Source organism: Dromiciops gliroides, chromosome 4 (genome assembly GCF_019393635.1).
Source record: "Dromiciops gliroides isolate mDroGli1 chromosome 4, mDroGli1.pri, whole genome shotgun sequence".
Lineage (NCBI taxonomy): Eukaryota > Metazoa > Chordata > Mammalia > Microbiotheria > Microbiotheriidae > Dromiciops > Dromiciops gliroides.
In genome coordinates this window covers 76,857,774-76,872,175 of record NC_057864.1, presented here as the reverse complement: position 1 = coordinate 76,872,175, position 14,402 = coordinate 76,857,774, and the positions used below count along the sequence as shown (strand labels likewise).

General features: G+C 36.2%; 1 protein-coding gene across 8 annotated transcripts in view; it reads right to left on the bottom strand.

Moving 5' to 3' along the window:
• The window catches only part of SMG7 (SMG7 nonsense mediated mRNA decay factor), a 95,956-nt gene that overhangs the window by 21,022 nt on the left and 60,532 nt on the right, over positions 1 to 14,402 (bottom strand). For all 8 annotated transcript variants that reach the window (XM_044001342.1, XM_044001337.1, XM_044001336.1 and 5 more), the window contains 5 exons: positions 5,982 to 6,153; positions 4,621 to 4,692; positions 3,096 to 3,246; positions 2,484 to 2,619; positions 102 to 264 (listed from right to left, as the gene is read on the bottom strand). In XM_044001342.1, the coding sequence (XP_043857277.1) occupies positions 102 to 264; positions 2,484 to 2,619; positions 3,096 to 3,246; positions 4,621 to 4,692; positions 5,982 to 6,153 (694 nt within the window). The remainder of the gene's footprint in view (positions 1 to 101; positions 265 to 2,483; positions 2,620 to 3,095; positions 3,247 to 4,620; positions 4,693 to 5,981; positions 6,154 to 14,402) is intronic.

The window sequence follows — 14,402 nt, the reverse complement described above, 5'->3', positions numbered from 1 at the left end:
CTCTTTATAATGAAAAAGACTGGCAACATTCAATTTCTAATGTGTGCAACATAAGAGCTAGGACAGGGGCACAGATCAAATTTAGATATTTTAACACTCACTAAAGAGGGCCAGTAGCTGTGTCCAACACAGTTGTTCATCCTGACTATAACTATGTTGTTCAGTTTCATTGCTAAAGTCTCGAAGGTGATGAAGTTGAAATAGGTTAATGACGGTGACGTGAACTAGCTGCTGAGAGTTGAATGCTTTCTGGAATAGCAGTCTCTGAAAAACATAAAGGAATACTTATATAAGTAACCAAGTATAAGAGCCATCTTTAATACAAGCAGTTAAATTGGTCAAAATGCACTTATGGCCACATAAGTATGGTTAGAGATGAATAAGTGTGGTTTAATTTTAAATCCTATTGCTGCAACTTTTAAAATTCAGTATCTTGATTTGGACTGAAGGGGCTCATGCTGATTCTTTGCCTAGAAATAAACTGTCAGAGAAATTATTCAATTATACATGACTGACAATTAAACTGCCCTATAATACCTGCAAAAGAGGTGAGGATTTGTATATATGGCTGAGAAGACATAAGGGATGAGCAATGGTTTTTTAGGGCTTGAAATCCAAAACAAATAATTGGTTTTGCATGAGACAACGCTGCAAGAAGTTAATCAGTAAGATAGCTGCAGCACCTCACATGACATAGAATGAAACACCACACCACCATCAGTCTGCACAAGGGTATGACACAGTTGTGTATTTAGTATCATAATTTGTTATATTTGAATTCACTATCTTTCATTTTGGCAAGCATAGTATAGTAAGAAGGGTTCCCTAAAACCCACAAGTTAAAAAAATTGAAATAACTTTGAAATAATAAAAACAGGGGTGAGAAGAAAAGCATATGGCTTCTTCAAAAGTTTGGAAACCACTGCACCAGAGAGTTATCTCATGATCTATGACCAAATTTTGAAGGCAAGGTCTGCCAACGCAATACTCACACAACCAAGCGAAAAAACCTCTAAACAAAACCAACTAAGCAACAGAAACATCTTATTAGTAAGACTATCTCTAAGTGAAATTCTTTTCATGTTTCATTGAGCAACCCTTCCCCCTGCTCTCTTCCCAAATCTTATGGTTTAAGACAGGCCTGTATTATATAATGATTCACTTGAAAAGTAAGGCTTTTCATAGGTTCAAGGCTGGATGGGGCTTTAATCATCTATGACAACTGAATTCTTGAACATTTTTCCAAAGAAGAATTCGTCACTTCTCATTGTAATCTAGTTTAGCAACGGACAGATTACAATTGAGACTACTGCTAGCATCCTAGTCTCTGTGGACAATCATGTGTTCTTTTCATAATGGTTCTTTTATATATATATGAAGACTAAGAAAATGTGAAACCATGATCATTCCTCCCTCTCCAGGCCAAACAGTTTAAAGTTATTTGATCTTTTAAATGGAACTGAGAAATTTAACAATCCCATAATGATACTTTTCAGGTATCACATGTTAAATTTGTTTGGGTTGGGATTAACCCACTAAAAAAGAACAGAAAAAGTAGAGAATGCTAAAAGTTTTAGTAAAAATGTTAAGCACTTAATATGTCCATCACTCTCGTCTTAGTGTGGCACTTGGCACAATTAATCAATGTTTGTTGAATGATTATCACATAAAATTGTGTATAAACTGGCTTTGAGCCTCAGATATTTGGCAGATAGCTCTTCAGAATCAGCTTTCAAGACTTTGGGGTGCTAAAAGACTATAATGAAATACTTTTGTAGATACAGTAGAAGAAATAATTATATAGTATTTCCCCAGACATTAAAAATATTCAGAATAAAGATACATATATGGAAAGGTATGTATTTGGGTATTCTCTCAATAAATGCAAGAGGCTGAATGCTAATTTCCTTCCCAACAAATTCATTCTAGGTCAAATGCATATATAAGTAGAACAAAGGTCATTCAGAAAATGAGACAATTTTTATTTCCTTTTTACACATAAACAATATGGAAAAATTCCTTTGGAAACAGATTAGTTCCTGGACTTGGTTCTTAAATTAAAATTTAAATATCATTAAGTAGAAGCAGAGTAACAGATATGGAAAATTAGATTAATTACCAAGTAAATAAACAAAGCTACTGATTACATACTGACACTTGGAAATAAACACATTAGGAGAGTCAAAAGTAGTACTTTAGAATCCTGAGTCCGTCCTGTTCATGGGCTTGAAAAAGGAGAAGCTGTCCTTTGCACTTACCTGCTATTTAGCATTGCTGTTTTCTTACGTGTTTTTTCCAAGTAACTCCTTGCAATTTCAGCCCAAAATGAGGAATAAGGAGCAGGATATTGTAATATTTTGAATGTATCTCTGATAATTGCAGACCAGGTTGCAATATTAAAATCAGGAGACCTTTCAGCCTAATGCAACCTCACATTTTTGGATTTAAAAATAATAAAGAATTATCTTTCCTTGTGTTCTGACCTTAAACTGTTCCTCCAATTTTTCTCGAAGAGGGCTCAGTTTTTCTAAACTCTTGCTCAGGTACACGTGACCATGGAATTTAATAAAGGCTTTGATGAAGTCAGAAACACCCCATCTAGTTTTCACCTCATCCCGGCTGTAACATCAAAAACAAAAACAAAAACAAAAAAACACACCTTTTTTAGTTTTAAATAGCAAAAATGACTAATCCCGTAAAGATTCTCCAAAACAAATTATACATTTATAAGCAAATGAAACACTAGGGTCCTTTGTGGAACTAAGTGTACTTCCCACCAAAAGTATAGTATAAAATATGGCTGGACTTACCAATATATACCCCAATAGAAGTAGCTCAGATAATTCTCTAGTGTTTCTTTCCTCATCTACTCTACTGAACACATACACAAATTTCTACAAGTCTATTACACTGACTTCATGCTAAAAAAAAAATTAAAAAGATAAGAAGAACAGATGGAATTGTCTTATTTGTAAGTCTGAAAGTGCCATGTGAATGTGAGAGGCAGAAATCTAACAGCTCTTAATCTGATATACAAACTGTACAGCTAGGGCCATCACATGGGAATGAAAAGTGTCCCCAAAAGTTGGGCAAACCTTTCCAGTGCTTTAGAAAGTGCTTTTTGAAGATTAGTGGAGGCAGCTGGGAAAGGGAACTTCACAGCGATGCTTCTGCAGTAGTAGAAAATTGTGGTCAGATGATCTCCTTTGGAAGAAGCTAAAATAGCCAACTGATTGTAAGGCTGACCTAGAGGAAGAAACACATCCTTATTTATGGAGCTGTCAAATATCTACCACGATGATATGAGAAAGCAATGTTATAATTCAAATACAAATCTAGAAATTCCAAACCTATGATTATTCTACATATATATATATCTCAAGAGTTTCATGAGCTCACCATGACCACAAGTGGCCTTGAAGCGGGTAGAGACCATGTGTGAGGAGGCTGATTGGTCTAGGGAAAGAAGGTTGAATTTGGAACGAATGGGACAGTGTAGCTCTCAAATCTAGCTTTGCCACTTTTACTATCTCTGTGTGACCTTGGGCAAGACCCTTCATTTCTGGGACCCTCAGTGTTCTCATCTGTAAAAAGGAGATCATGAATGCAGACTTTTTTTTGATGTGGCCTATGTTGGAAATTTGTTTTGACTGATTATACATGCTTGTAATGGGTTTTTTTCTCATGTTCTCAAATGGCAGATTCCTGGATGATTAAAACAAAATTTAACTGGGGGGAAAAAAAAAGTTGAACTAGACAGCATCTAAGGCTTTTTTCCAGTCCTAAATTTAGGCTCCCAAAAGGCAGATCATACTTTACCACTTGATAAATAGCCACATTTCAGTTTCTGAGCCATTTTAACTGAAACAGAGGTTATAAGGGCCTAAAAGTCTCAAAAGAAGATGTAGGTTAACAATACCTGAAAAAAAGATTATAGTACTTAATTCTTGTTAAAATTTCCTGAATTCAAAAACCCTTAATTAATAAGAATCTCATGACAGACGAAGCAATTTTATAGGTTTACAGTGGCAAGCACTAATATTTCCAAGAAAAATAGTTCTTTCAGAGACACTAAGGAAGTTTTTAGAAATAATTTGAGAACTCATTGGAGAATGTCTACAATTTACTTGATCAAAAAACAAAATTCACCTTATGTCAATAGTAATGTCAATATGCACAATGACACATTTTGGGAAAAGTCTAGCCTACACGCTCATAGATCTAGAGCTGGAAAAGACTAGATGTTGTTAATTAGTCCATCTCCCATATTTTACAGATGAGACATGTGGGAATCTGCCCAAGGTTGCAAAGGAAAATAGAAGACAGGTTCCAAAACTGGGTACAATGGCTCCTAACCAGTGTTTCTTCTCCTGGAGTCACACATGCTGGGGGACAGAGACCAGACCCCATGCCTTCAATGGTGGAGGGAACTTCCTCTATTAATACAGGCTGGCACCTTCTCTGAAAATTCCAGTCTTAGGAAGTTGTCTAGAGCACTCAGAGATCCAACGATTTGCCCAGGTCTTCCCGGCTTCAAGGACGGCTCTCAATTTCTTCATATTTATAAAGACTGAAACAGGTGCCCAACCGCTGTTTAGTCTTAACAGGACTCAGACTCACCATTAGAGGGGACAAGCTGAGCTGCATGCCTATAGTAGGATTCTGCCTGGCTGGTCTGGTTTCTATAGCGAGCTGAAAGCAGGAAAAAAATAAGTTGAACAAATCAAACCCTAAAACCTCCTTTCCTTTCTGAATTTCCCCGATTTTCCTGCCTATTTGTTTAAAATTCTACAGACTATGAATACAATACAATTTACTTACGACTCATTACAGAGAGAGCATATAAATAGTTTAAAATAAATTAACTGTAGGATTATGTGTGAAGTGTCCATCATCTTCTATTATTTGGGACATTCAGCATGTAACCAATTTTAAAGCTTACCTAGCCCCCATTTTCAGGTCCTCCAGTGTCATGCATCACCAGCTCCCATTATGGACTATGCTGGTGACCTGGAGCCGGCCCACAAGAAGGGGTGATTTTATATGGCACTTAAAAACAAAACAAAACAAAAAACACTATACAATATGATCTGGCAAATAGTTTATTTCTTTAAAATCTCAACGTGATTTTTAAAATGCCTCCAAACCCCTTTTGGGATATAAAAAATGTGTGTGCAAAAAATACAATTAAAGCAAGAACAACTCACAAACACACCGCTTCTTTAGTCTCTCATACAGATAGCAGAATCTCATGCTAATTTTGACATGACCCCTCACAGGAGCCAATGCTATGGACATCAAAAGACCTAAAAAAAATGCTAACTTAAAATCAACCTTTCCCTCACTTGCTATTTTAGGACAGCTAATACATAATCCTATAGTTAATTTATTTTATAACCATTTTAGGTCACCTTTAAAGGAATAGACAAGTTGCAGAAACAAACAAGAGGAGTACAAAGCACTCAGCTAAAATAAATGCGTAAGAAACATGAATCCTTTTCTATAAAGTATTTTGAAAAGAAATAAAATAGGTTTACTAACTCCTAGTGTGTCAATAAAAAGAAATAAGCTAGTTAGCTTCTAAAAGGAATAACTAACAAAATGAGAAAAAAACTTTACAAGTATAAAACAGTGCGGCCTTACTTAAAATATCTTATAGTACTTTAAAATACCCAATATAAACTAAGTTTTGGCTATTTACCATATACTTATAGAGCAACACTGTCCCTTTGCTAATTATTCTGCACAAGATCTATATTGATGTGGAAGTTGCTTTTTTCAAGCGCTTCTGGCTTAAGCCTATTCCAAAGTACACAGAGATTCTACATTTCTTATAAGCACATTTCACAGCACCCATATAATCTCCATTTAGAAGGCCTGGCTAAATTACTGATCAGCTTGAAGTAGCTAGGTTTCTTTCTATGACTATATTCCAAGAACAAAAGGAACAACGCAATGATCTATTCACTTCAAAGGCTCACCAATGTCTCCAAGGTGGACGAGGCAGTGCTGGCAGATATATGAACAGGAGCTAGACTGTGGCTTCACTATGGCGCTGGTATGCGTCTGTTTATTGCTGATAATTCCCAACTGGGAAGACTTTACACGGCAAGGTAAATCTACATTAAACACTGTGCACAGCTCCTGTAACAACTAAGAGAGAGACAAATGACAGATTTAAAAGATGATTTGGAACATTTTTTTCCATGAAGGTTTCTACAATTAATTATGAAGTCTCAATACCACATACAGTAGAACACTAATTAAAAAGCTACAGCTAAATTTTAAAGCATGATTAGTAGGAAAATATAATCCTATTATAAGAACGTGTATTTACTCGTCAAAAACCAACTTAATTCATTTTCAGAAATCCAGGAAAAGTTCCAAAAGCAAAGAGTTCATGAAAAAACTGCTTTCTAGAATTATTAACATTCTAAGTATCTATCTGCACAGTATAGTGAATTTGAGCCCTTTCATATACTTAAAGCCATATAACATGAGTAGCCCGTTTAGACATTTAAATAAACATAGCAAATAAAAGTGAATAAACTATAAGACTTTTTGGAAGCAGCAAAATTTCTGGCACATCTGGCTCATCAGAAACTACATCATTTATCATAAGATAGATCTCTCCAGGTGAATGGCATCCAATGATCTGTGTGCAGGAGTTCTTGTATACCTACCTACAAATACAGGACTTGAATTTAATATCCACCAAATGCCCACAGACAAGGAATAAAGCAAAACAAAACAAAACTGAGGTGGCAATGAGTTAGACGTTAAAAAGTTCTAGTTTCTCATTCTTACCAACACAAACAGATCCAGAGACACTGAGAAACTGCTAGAAAAGTATTCACATCAGGAAGGTTGTTATAGTGCCTATGACAAACTGATAATAAGGCTGGAAAAAACCTCACAGGATAAAAGCTTTAGAGCTGGAACAGTCCAGATCCTTCAGTTTTAATACACGAGTCACCCGGTTTGTCCAAAGCCATCTATTAAAGAGTGTACAGAACTAGAACTCCTATGCCATCTCATTTCCCACCTGGCTGAAGTACTTTGGGCCTTCTCTGACCCTCCACCATGCCCCAGGAACCTCAGGATTGGATAACATCATCATGCTGCCCTGCACAACTGAATCAGCTTTGGTACTAACACTATGCGCTATTCTCCTTTGACTGGCGGGCAGGGGCATAAACTCCCAAGGAAAGATAGCTCATTTCCCACCCAGCTGCACCATGAGAGGACTTCTCTCACTTCTCCCCAATCCTTCCATTCTTTCAGCTTCCTTTTGTGTGTTGTCTTTCCTCAAAATATTGTAAGCTCCTTGAGAGAACGGACTGTCTCCCCCACGATTTTTATGACCAGCACCTAGGGCATTCCCTGCCACATAGGTGGTTGATAAAATATGGTTCTCTGACTCCATCTTCAGCACACTTTCATTGTACCCTACTATCTCCTTGAGATGTAAGATTTAAAATCATCTCTCTTTGGCAGCTAGCAATTGTGTATGACGTTAAATATGTATGTGTTTCTCTTAATTATCCCAGAAAAATCTATGTAGAGTAGTTGGGACTTTGTCTATAGACTGAAGTCTTAACAATGGACAATAATAATTAACAAAATACATTACTTTCATGACATTTCTAAATTCAGCTATACTTATCTTGTTTTGTTTTGTTTTGTTTTGGCAGGGCAATGAGGATTAAGTGACTTGCCCAGGGTCACACAGCTAGTAAGTGTCAAGTGTCTGGGTCTAGATTTGAACTCAGGTCTTTCTGAATCCAGGGCCGTGCTTTATCCACTGAGTCACCTTAGCTGCCCCCTTTTTAATCTTTTTTTTCCCGGCTATACTTATATAGAATAGTACACCATTAATAGAAAATATCTACAGTTGTTTTTTGTCATAACACTTGGAAAATAATTATAATGAAAAATGACATCCCCTTTTTTAAAATCCCACAATTTAATTACATTCAATTCAGTAAACATCAAGTGTCTACCTCCTGGGTCCTTTTTATTTTGCCTTTTACTTATTATCATTTCTTTGCTCAAAGTAGTTCCCACATGGAAAACAATCAGGAAGATTCTAAATGGCCAATCAATACAGAAAACTAGATAAAGGCAAAAATCACCTAAACAATCCATATACAACAAACAAAACACACACTGTGCTATGGAAATAAAAATAAGTCTCAGTTATTTTCTTCATAATGCTTAACAGTCTAAAACAGATAAAATTACAATACAACTAATAATGCTAATTTGTGGTTTTCTAAGTCATTATGCTATAGGCAAAGATCTGTTTCTATTTGAGTTTGACACCACTGGTTTAGAGTGAGAATGTGATTTGGGAGAAAGGTACATTACTGGTTTAGCAGGACAGGAACAAGGACAAAGGAAAGGTGAGAGATATTTGTAGTATTCAGAAAATGCTGGATAGAGAAGGTAGAATTTGAAGTGGTTTGGAATTTGTTTTACTTGACAATGTTTATTTATTACAATGGTTGTTTTTCCCCCCAGGAAGGTAGAAAAGAAAAAAAAAATGATGCTTGCTAACTGCAAAAAAGGAAACTTAATTTTAAAAACACACAAAAATGATGGTTAAGACTTCAACAGGCAAGAAGGGGAGTAGTTGGTAAAATATTAAAGGGAGGGACAGCTAGGTGATGTAGTGGATAAAGCACCCACCCTAGATTCAGGAGGACCTGAGTTCAAATCCGCTTCTGACACCTGACACTTACTAGCTGTGTGACTCTGGGCAAGTCACTTAACCCTCACTGCCCAAAAAGAGAGACAGACAGACAGACAGAAACAGAAACAAAGACAGAGACACAAGTGAAGCCAGAGAGGTAGAAACGAAGTAGAATAATAGTAATGACTGTCTGGGGTTCATAATAAGGGCAATAAATATATTTAAAGTGCAACAGTAGGAGAGCTAGAAAGATAAGAAGTTGTAGGAAAGTTTAATTTTAAGCAGTCCAGACCATGGAAGTAATACAATTCTGTGAAATAATTACACATCAGAAATCACCGTATCTGTAAATGGTTCAAGTGGGATTATAAAGAAGCTTCTAGAATGAGAGAAGTTGAAAAACTGTGTTCAGCTTTTAAAAAATATTGAAGTTGCTGAGAATGATGCCAAGGGGATGGGTTGAGGTTTGAACAGGTTATGGTTGGGAAATCTGTAAAAATATTACGGCAATTGGTGACAGCAATAAGCATAATGGAATGGTAGGTAAATATAATTTTAGAGTTGGAAAGAACCATATAGATTAGAGAGTCCGAGACCCTCATTTTACAGTAAGATTGAGACCTGGAAAGTCCAGTTATTTGCCTTTGAAATCCCATCATTAGTTACTAGCAAAACTGAAACCAGAATCCAGATCTCCCTAACCCTATCCTTTGTGCGATCCATTTCACCACAATGCCATCTATCTATACAATAACACCCCCAACTTCTGAGCATCAGGAAAGGAAAAAAAGCGCTAAGAGAATTGTCATAAGGCTTTGTTCTGGGTGGCCAGACTGTCAGACCCTTTCATGCTTATTTTCCTCTCATTTTAAAAAGAATTGCAACAAACTGTGTTATCTGATTTCTCATCCTAGAACAGATTAGAAACCTCAAAGAGGCGGGTAGGAAAGATGGTCAGTACTGGAAATCTCAAATTAGAGACTAAGAAAGAGAGGGTTTTAAAGGAAAGAAGCTATACTGAGAAATATAAGTGCAACAATGTTAACAGTAATCAGAGAATGGCAAAAACCAAAACATATACAAGAACTCCACCCCCACCCACCCTCCATTATCACATATCACATTTTCACATTCTCAGAAGATATTACCACCTAAAAGAATATTATATTAAATGATACTCTCAATGATGACCTGAAATTATCAAGACATAGTAAATTATGCTTATTGCCCTCTGCTTAAGAAAGCACTGAATTGGGGCAGCTAGGTGGTACAGTGGATACAGCACCAGCCCTGGAGTCAGGAGTACCTGGGTTAAAATCCGGCCTCAGACACTTAACACTTACTAGCTGTGTGACCCTGGGCAAGTCACTTAACCCCAACTGCCTCACTAAAAGAAAGAAAGAAAGAAAGAAAGAAAGAAAGAAAGAAAGAAAGAAAGAAAGAAAGAAAGAAAGAAAGAAAGAAAGAAAGAAAGAAAGAAAGAAAGAAAGAAAGAAAGAAAGAAAGAAAGAAAGAAAGAAAGAAAGAAAGAAAGAAAGAAAGAAAGAAAGAAAGAAAGAAAGAAAGAAAGAAGAAAGGAAAGGAAGGAAGGAAGGAAGGAAGGAAGGAAGGAAGGAAGGAAGGAAGGAAGGAAGGAAGGAAGGAAGGAAGGAAGGAAGGAAGGAAGGAAGGAAGGAAGGAAGGAAGGAAGGAAGGAAGGAAGGAAAGAAAGAAAGAAAGAAAGAAAGAAAGAAAGAAAGAAAGAAAGAAAGAAAGAAAGAAAGAAAGGAAGGAAGGAAGGAAGGAAGGAAGGAAGAAACAAAGCAAGCATTGAATTGTCATAAGAAATGACTGGAAATGCTTTAAATATTATTTACCCCTAGGAAAGCACTTGATACTATTCTTGTGGAAATAATGAAGTGTGGACTAGATAGTATACAAAGAAGAGAATACAATTAGATAATCTGGAACTGGTTGAACAGATTCTGACTCAAAAATAGTATTAAATGGAGGCAGCTAGGTAGCACAGTGGATAAGGCACCGGCCCTGGATTCAGGAGGACCTGAGTTCAAATCTGGCCTCAGACCCTTGACACTTACTAGCTGTGTGACCCTGGGAAAGTCACTTAACCCCAACTGCCTCACCAAAAAAATAAAATAAAATACATATATAGTATTAAATGGTTTGTTGTCAGTTTGGCTGGTGGTCTCTGGTAGACTGGCTAGCTATGGGGATCTGGGCTTAGGCATATACTGCTTAATATTCTTTATCATCAATTAGGATTAAGATAGAAATGCCACACAAATGACACAAAGTGGAGAGGGAGAGAGAGATAACACATTAGATGACAGTCAAGATAACAGCCAAGTTGTTCATAGGACTCTATTATGATAAAATTCAACAGGTATAAATGTAAAACCTTACACACGGGTTCAAAAAAAAATCAACTTTATATGGTAATGATGGGGAATCCATATTTAGATGCCTATTTATCTATTTGAAGATTCTTCTCAAATTCAACGAATCAGTAGCATAATCAAAATAGCATCCACAAAAGGTAAAGCCATCTTGGGTTGCACTGGGAGGAATAACTTCCAAGAATATGAAAATGATCATCTCTCTGTACTCTGCTAAACAGATCACTTCTGGATGACTGTGTTCAGTTTGGGGTATCACCATTTGAAGAGATCTATCAGCTGAAAACAGTCCAGAGAAGAGCTGTCAGAATAGGAAAGAACCTTGGGGCTATTTAGCCTTCAGTAAAGAGAAGGCTAAAGGGGATAGGTATAGGATAACTACCTTCAAGTTTCTGAAGGCCTGTCATGTGAATACAGATGGAAGAACTAAAATATTGGGTAGAAGATAGATAGAGGCAAATTTAGGCTTGATGTAACAAAAACTTTCCTAACAATTAGAGCTATTTACAAATAAAATGGGCTACTCCACCTGCTTCAATGGAAGTTTGCAAAGTAAAGGTTGAATAACAACTTGCCAAATATCTTATGGTAGAGATTAATTTCACATATGGGTTGGACCAGAGGAGCACTGAGGTCTTTTCTAATTCTCAAATTCTGTGCTTCTGAGAAGAATGCAGAGAAATGTGAGAAGTCTTTCATGAATGGACACAGAGAAAAGGGAAGTAGAACCAGGAAAAAAAAAAGGGAATGAAAAGAATAATAAAGTAAAACAACACTATAGAAATCTAATGATCAAGTTTGGTCAAGGAGAAGAATTTAAAAAAACAAGCCACACTCTTTCCCTGTATCAGAAACCCAGAAAACTGTGGAAACAGAATATTCCATATATTGTCAAACTTGATTTATATACTGGTTGATTTTGTTGAACTTTTACAACAGGAGAGAGAGGAAGGATATAGTAATAATCATGATAGAAAAAACAAAAGACATCAGTGATAAAGGTGGAATTACATCAAATATTTTTTTTCAATTCCAATTAAATGGAATTCAATTTTAGTACATGAGGTAAGTTTCAGCTACACAGAAAATTCACTAAAACAGAACATCTGGTTCCTCAAGGATACAAGATAAAGGAAGTCTTAATGAAGTCAGTTTGGTAAACTACTTGAGAACAGCTGCCCCTGGTATAACTGTTATCTACCACTGTAATTACAGCATAGCAATTACTGATGAAATATGAGTTGTAGAAAATACATTTCCATAAATAATCAAATAACAAATATTTATTAGGTATCTACTTACTAGGTATAGATACTGGGATACAAATAGAAAGAATGAAATTATTCCTAGTCACAAGGAGCTTGCTTAGGTATAAGAAAATAAACACATAAATAAACAAAAGGCAATCTGGGAAAACAGGCAGTAGCAACTGGGAAGATTAGGAAATATTTCCTATGGAGGATGGTACTTGATTACATCTTTTAAAAAAGACATTAGGAGGAGCAGCTAGGTGGCGCAGTGTATAAAGCACCAGCCCTGGATTCAGGAGGACCTGAGTTCAAATCCGGCCTCACACACTTGACACTTACTAGCTGTGTGACCCTGGACAAGTCACTTAACCCTCACTGCCCCACCAAAGAAAATAAAAAACACTAGGAAGCAGAGAATTAAGAATGTGGAAAGGCTAGAGAAAAGACAAGGACATAAAGTTTGAAATATCCCCAACATGGGCAATTGTTAATGGTGGACTGAAGCTAATGGGGTGGGGTGGGGTGTGTGTGTGTGTGTGTGTGTATACACATGTGTACATGTGTGCACGTGCAAGCAAAAGAGGGAAAACTCATCTGCACAATAGTATCTGAATAACATCTGAACATCGTACATGGTAATATAAAAAGGTATTAAACCTTTTCCAAACTTAATTAAGGAGTATACAACACCTACACAAAAACTGACCATGTTATTAGGGCCTAAAATATGTTGTGTCCTCTCAAGGAAAAGAAGAAATATTAAACGCATCCTTTTCATATCATGATGAAATAAAAAGTACATTCAATAAAGGGCTGAGGAAACACAGATTAAAAATTAATTGGAGGGGCAGCTAGGTGGCACACTGGATAAAGCACCAGCCCTGGATTCAGGAGGACCTGAGTTCAAATATGACCTCAGACACTTGACAACTTACTAGCTGTGTGACCCTGGGCAAGTCACTTAACCCTAATTGCCCCGCCCCCCCCACAAAATTGGAAACGAAATAATTTAATCCTAAAGAACGAGTGGGTCAAAGAACAAATCACAGAAACAATCAATAATTTCATTAAAAAGAATGACAACAATTGGACAACATACCAAAATTTATAGGACAGAGCCAAAGTAGTACTTGGGGAAAATCTCTCTCTAAATGCTTACATCAATAAAAGGAAAAACAGGTCAATGACTTGGGCATCCAACTAAAAAAACCTTTAAGATATTAATAAACTGAAAGAACAGCATTGAACTAATAAATGGTTTTATGAAAAACAAACAAACAATAGATAAGCCACTGGTTAATTTGATTAAAAAGGGGGAGGAAAACCAAATTAACAACATAAAAAATGAAAGGGGTGAATTCACCACCAATAAAGAGGAAATTAAAGTAATTATTAGGAGTTATTTTTGCCTAATTATATGCCAATGAATCTAATGATCTACATGAAGTGGACATTTATAAAAACATAAATTACCCAAATTAACAGAAGAGAAAACAGAATACTTAAATAACCCTATCTTGAAAGAAGAAATGGAATAAACCATCAATGAGAAAAAATCCCTGGGATTAGATGGATTCACAAGTGAATTCTACCAAATAGTTAAAGAACAATTAATTCCAATACTATGTAAACTATTTGGAAAATAAGGCAAGAGTCCTACCAAATTCCTTTTAAAACACAACTATGGTGCTGATACCTAAACCAAGAAGAGCAAAAACAGAGAAAGAAAACTAGAAACCAATTTCCCTAATGTATATTGATACAAAAAATCTTAAATAAAATACTAATGAGGAGATTACAGCAATTTATCATAAAGATCATACACTATGCTCAGGTGGGATTTATAACAGGAATGCAGAACTGATTCAATATTAGGAAAAACACCAGAATAACTGACCACATCAATACTGAAAACAACAAAAATTACAGTTATCTCAAGAGATACATGCCTCAGACTCTTGACAGGAGCTGTGTGACCCTGGGCAAGTCACTTAACCCTCACTGCCCCGCCCAAAACAACAACAAAACACTAGGAAGAACAGGAAAAAAAATGGAGCTTTC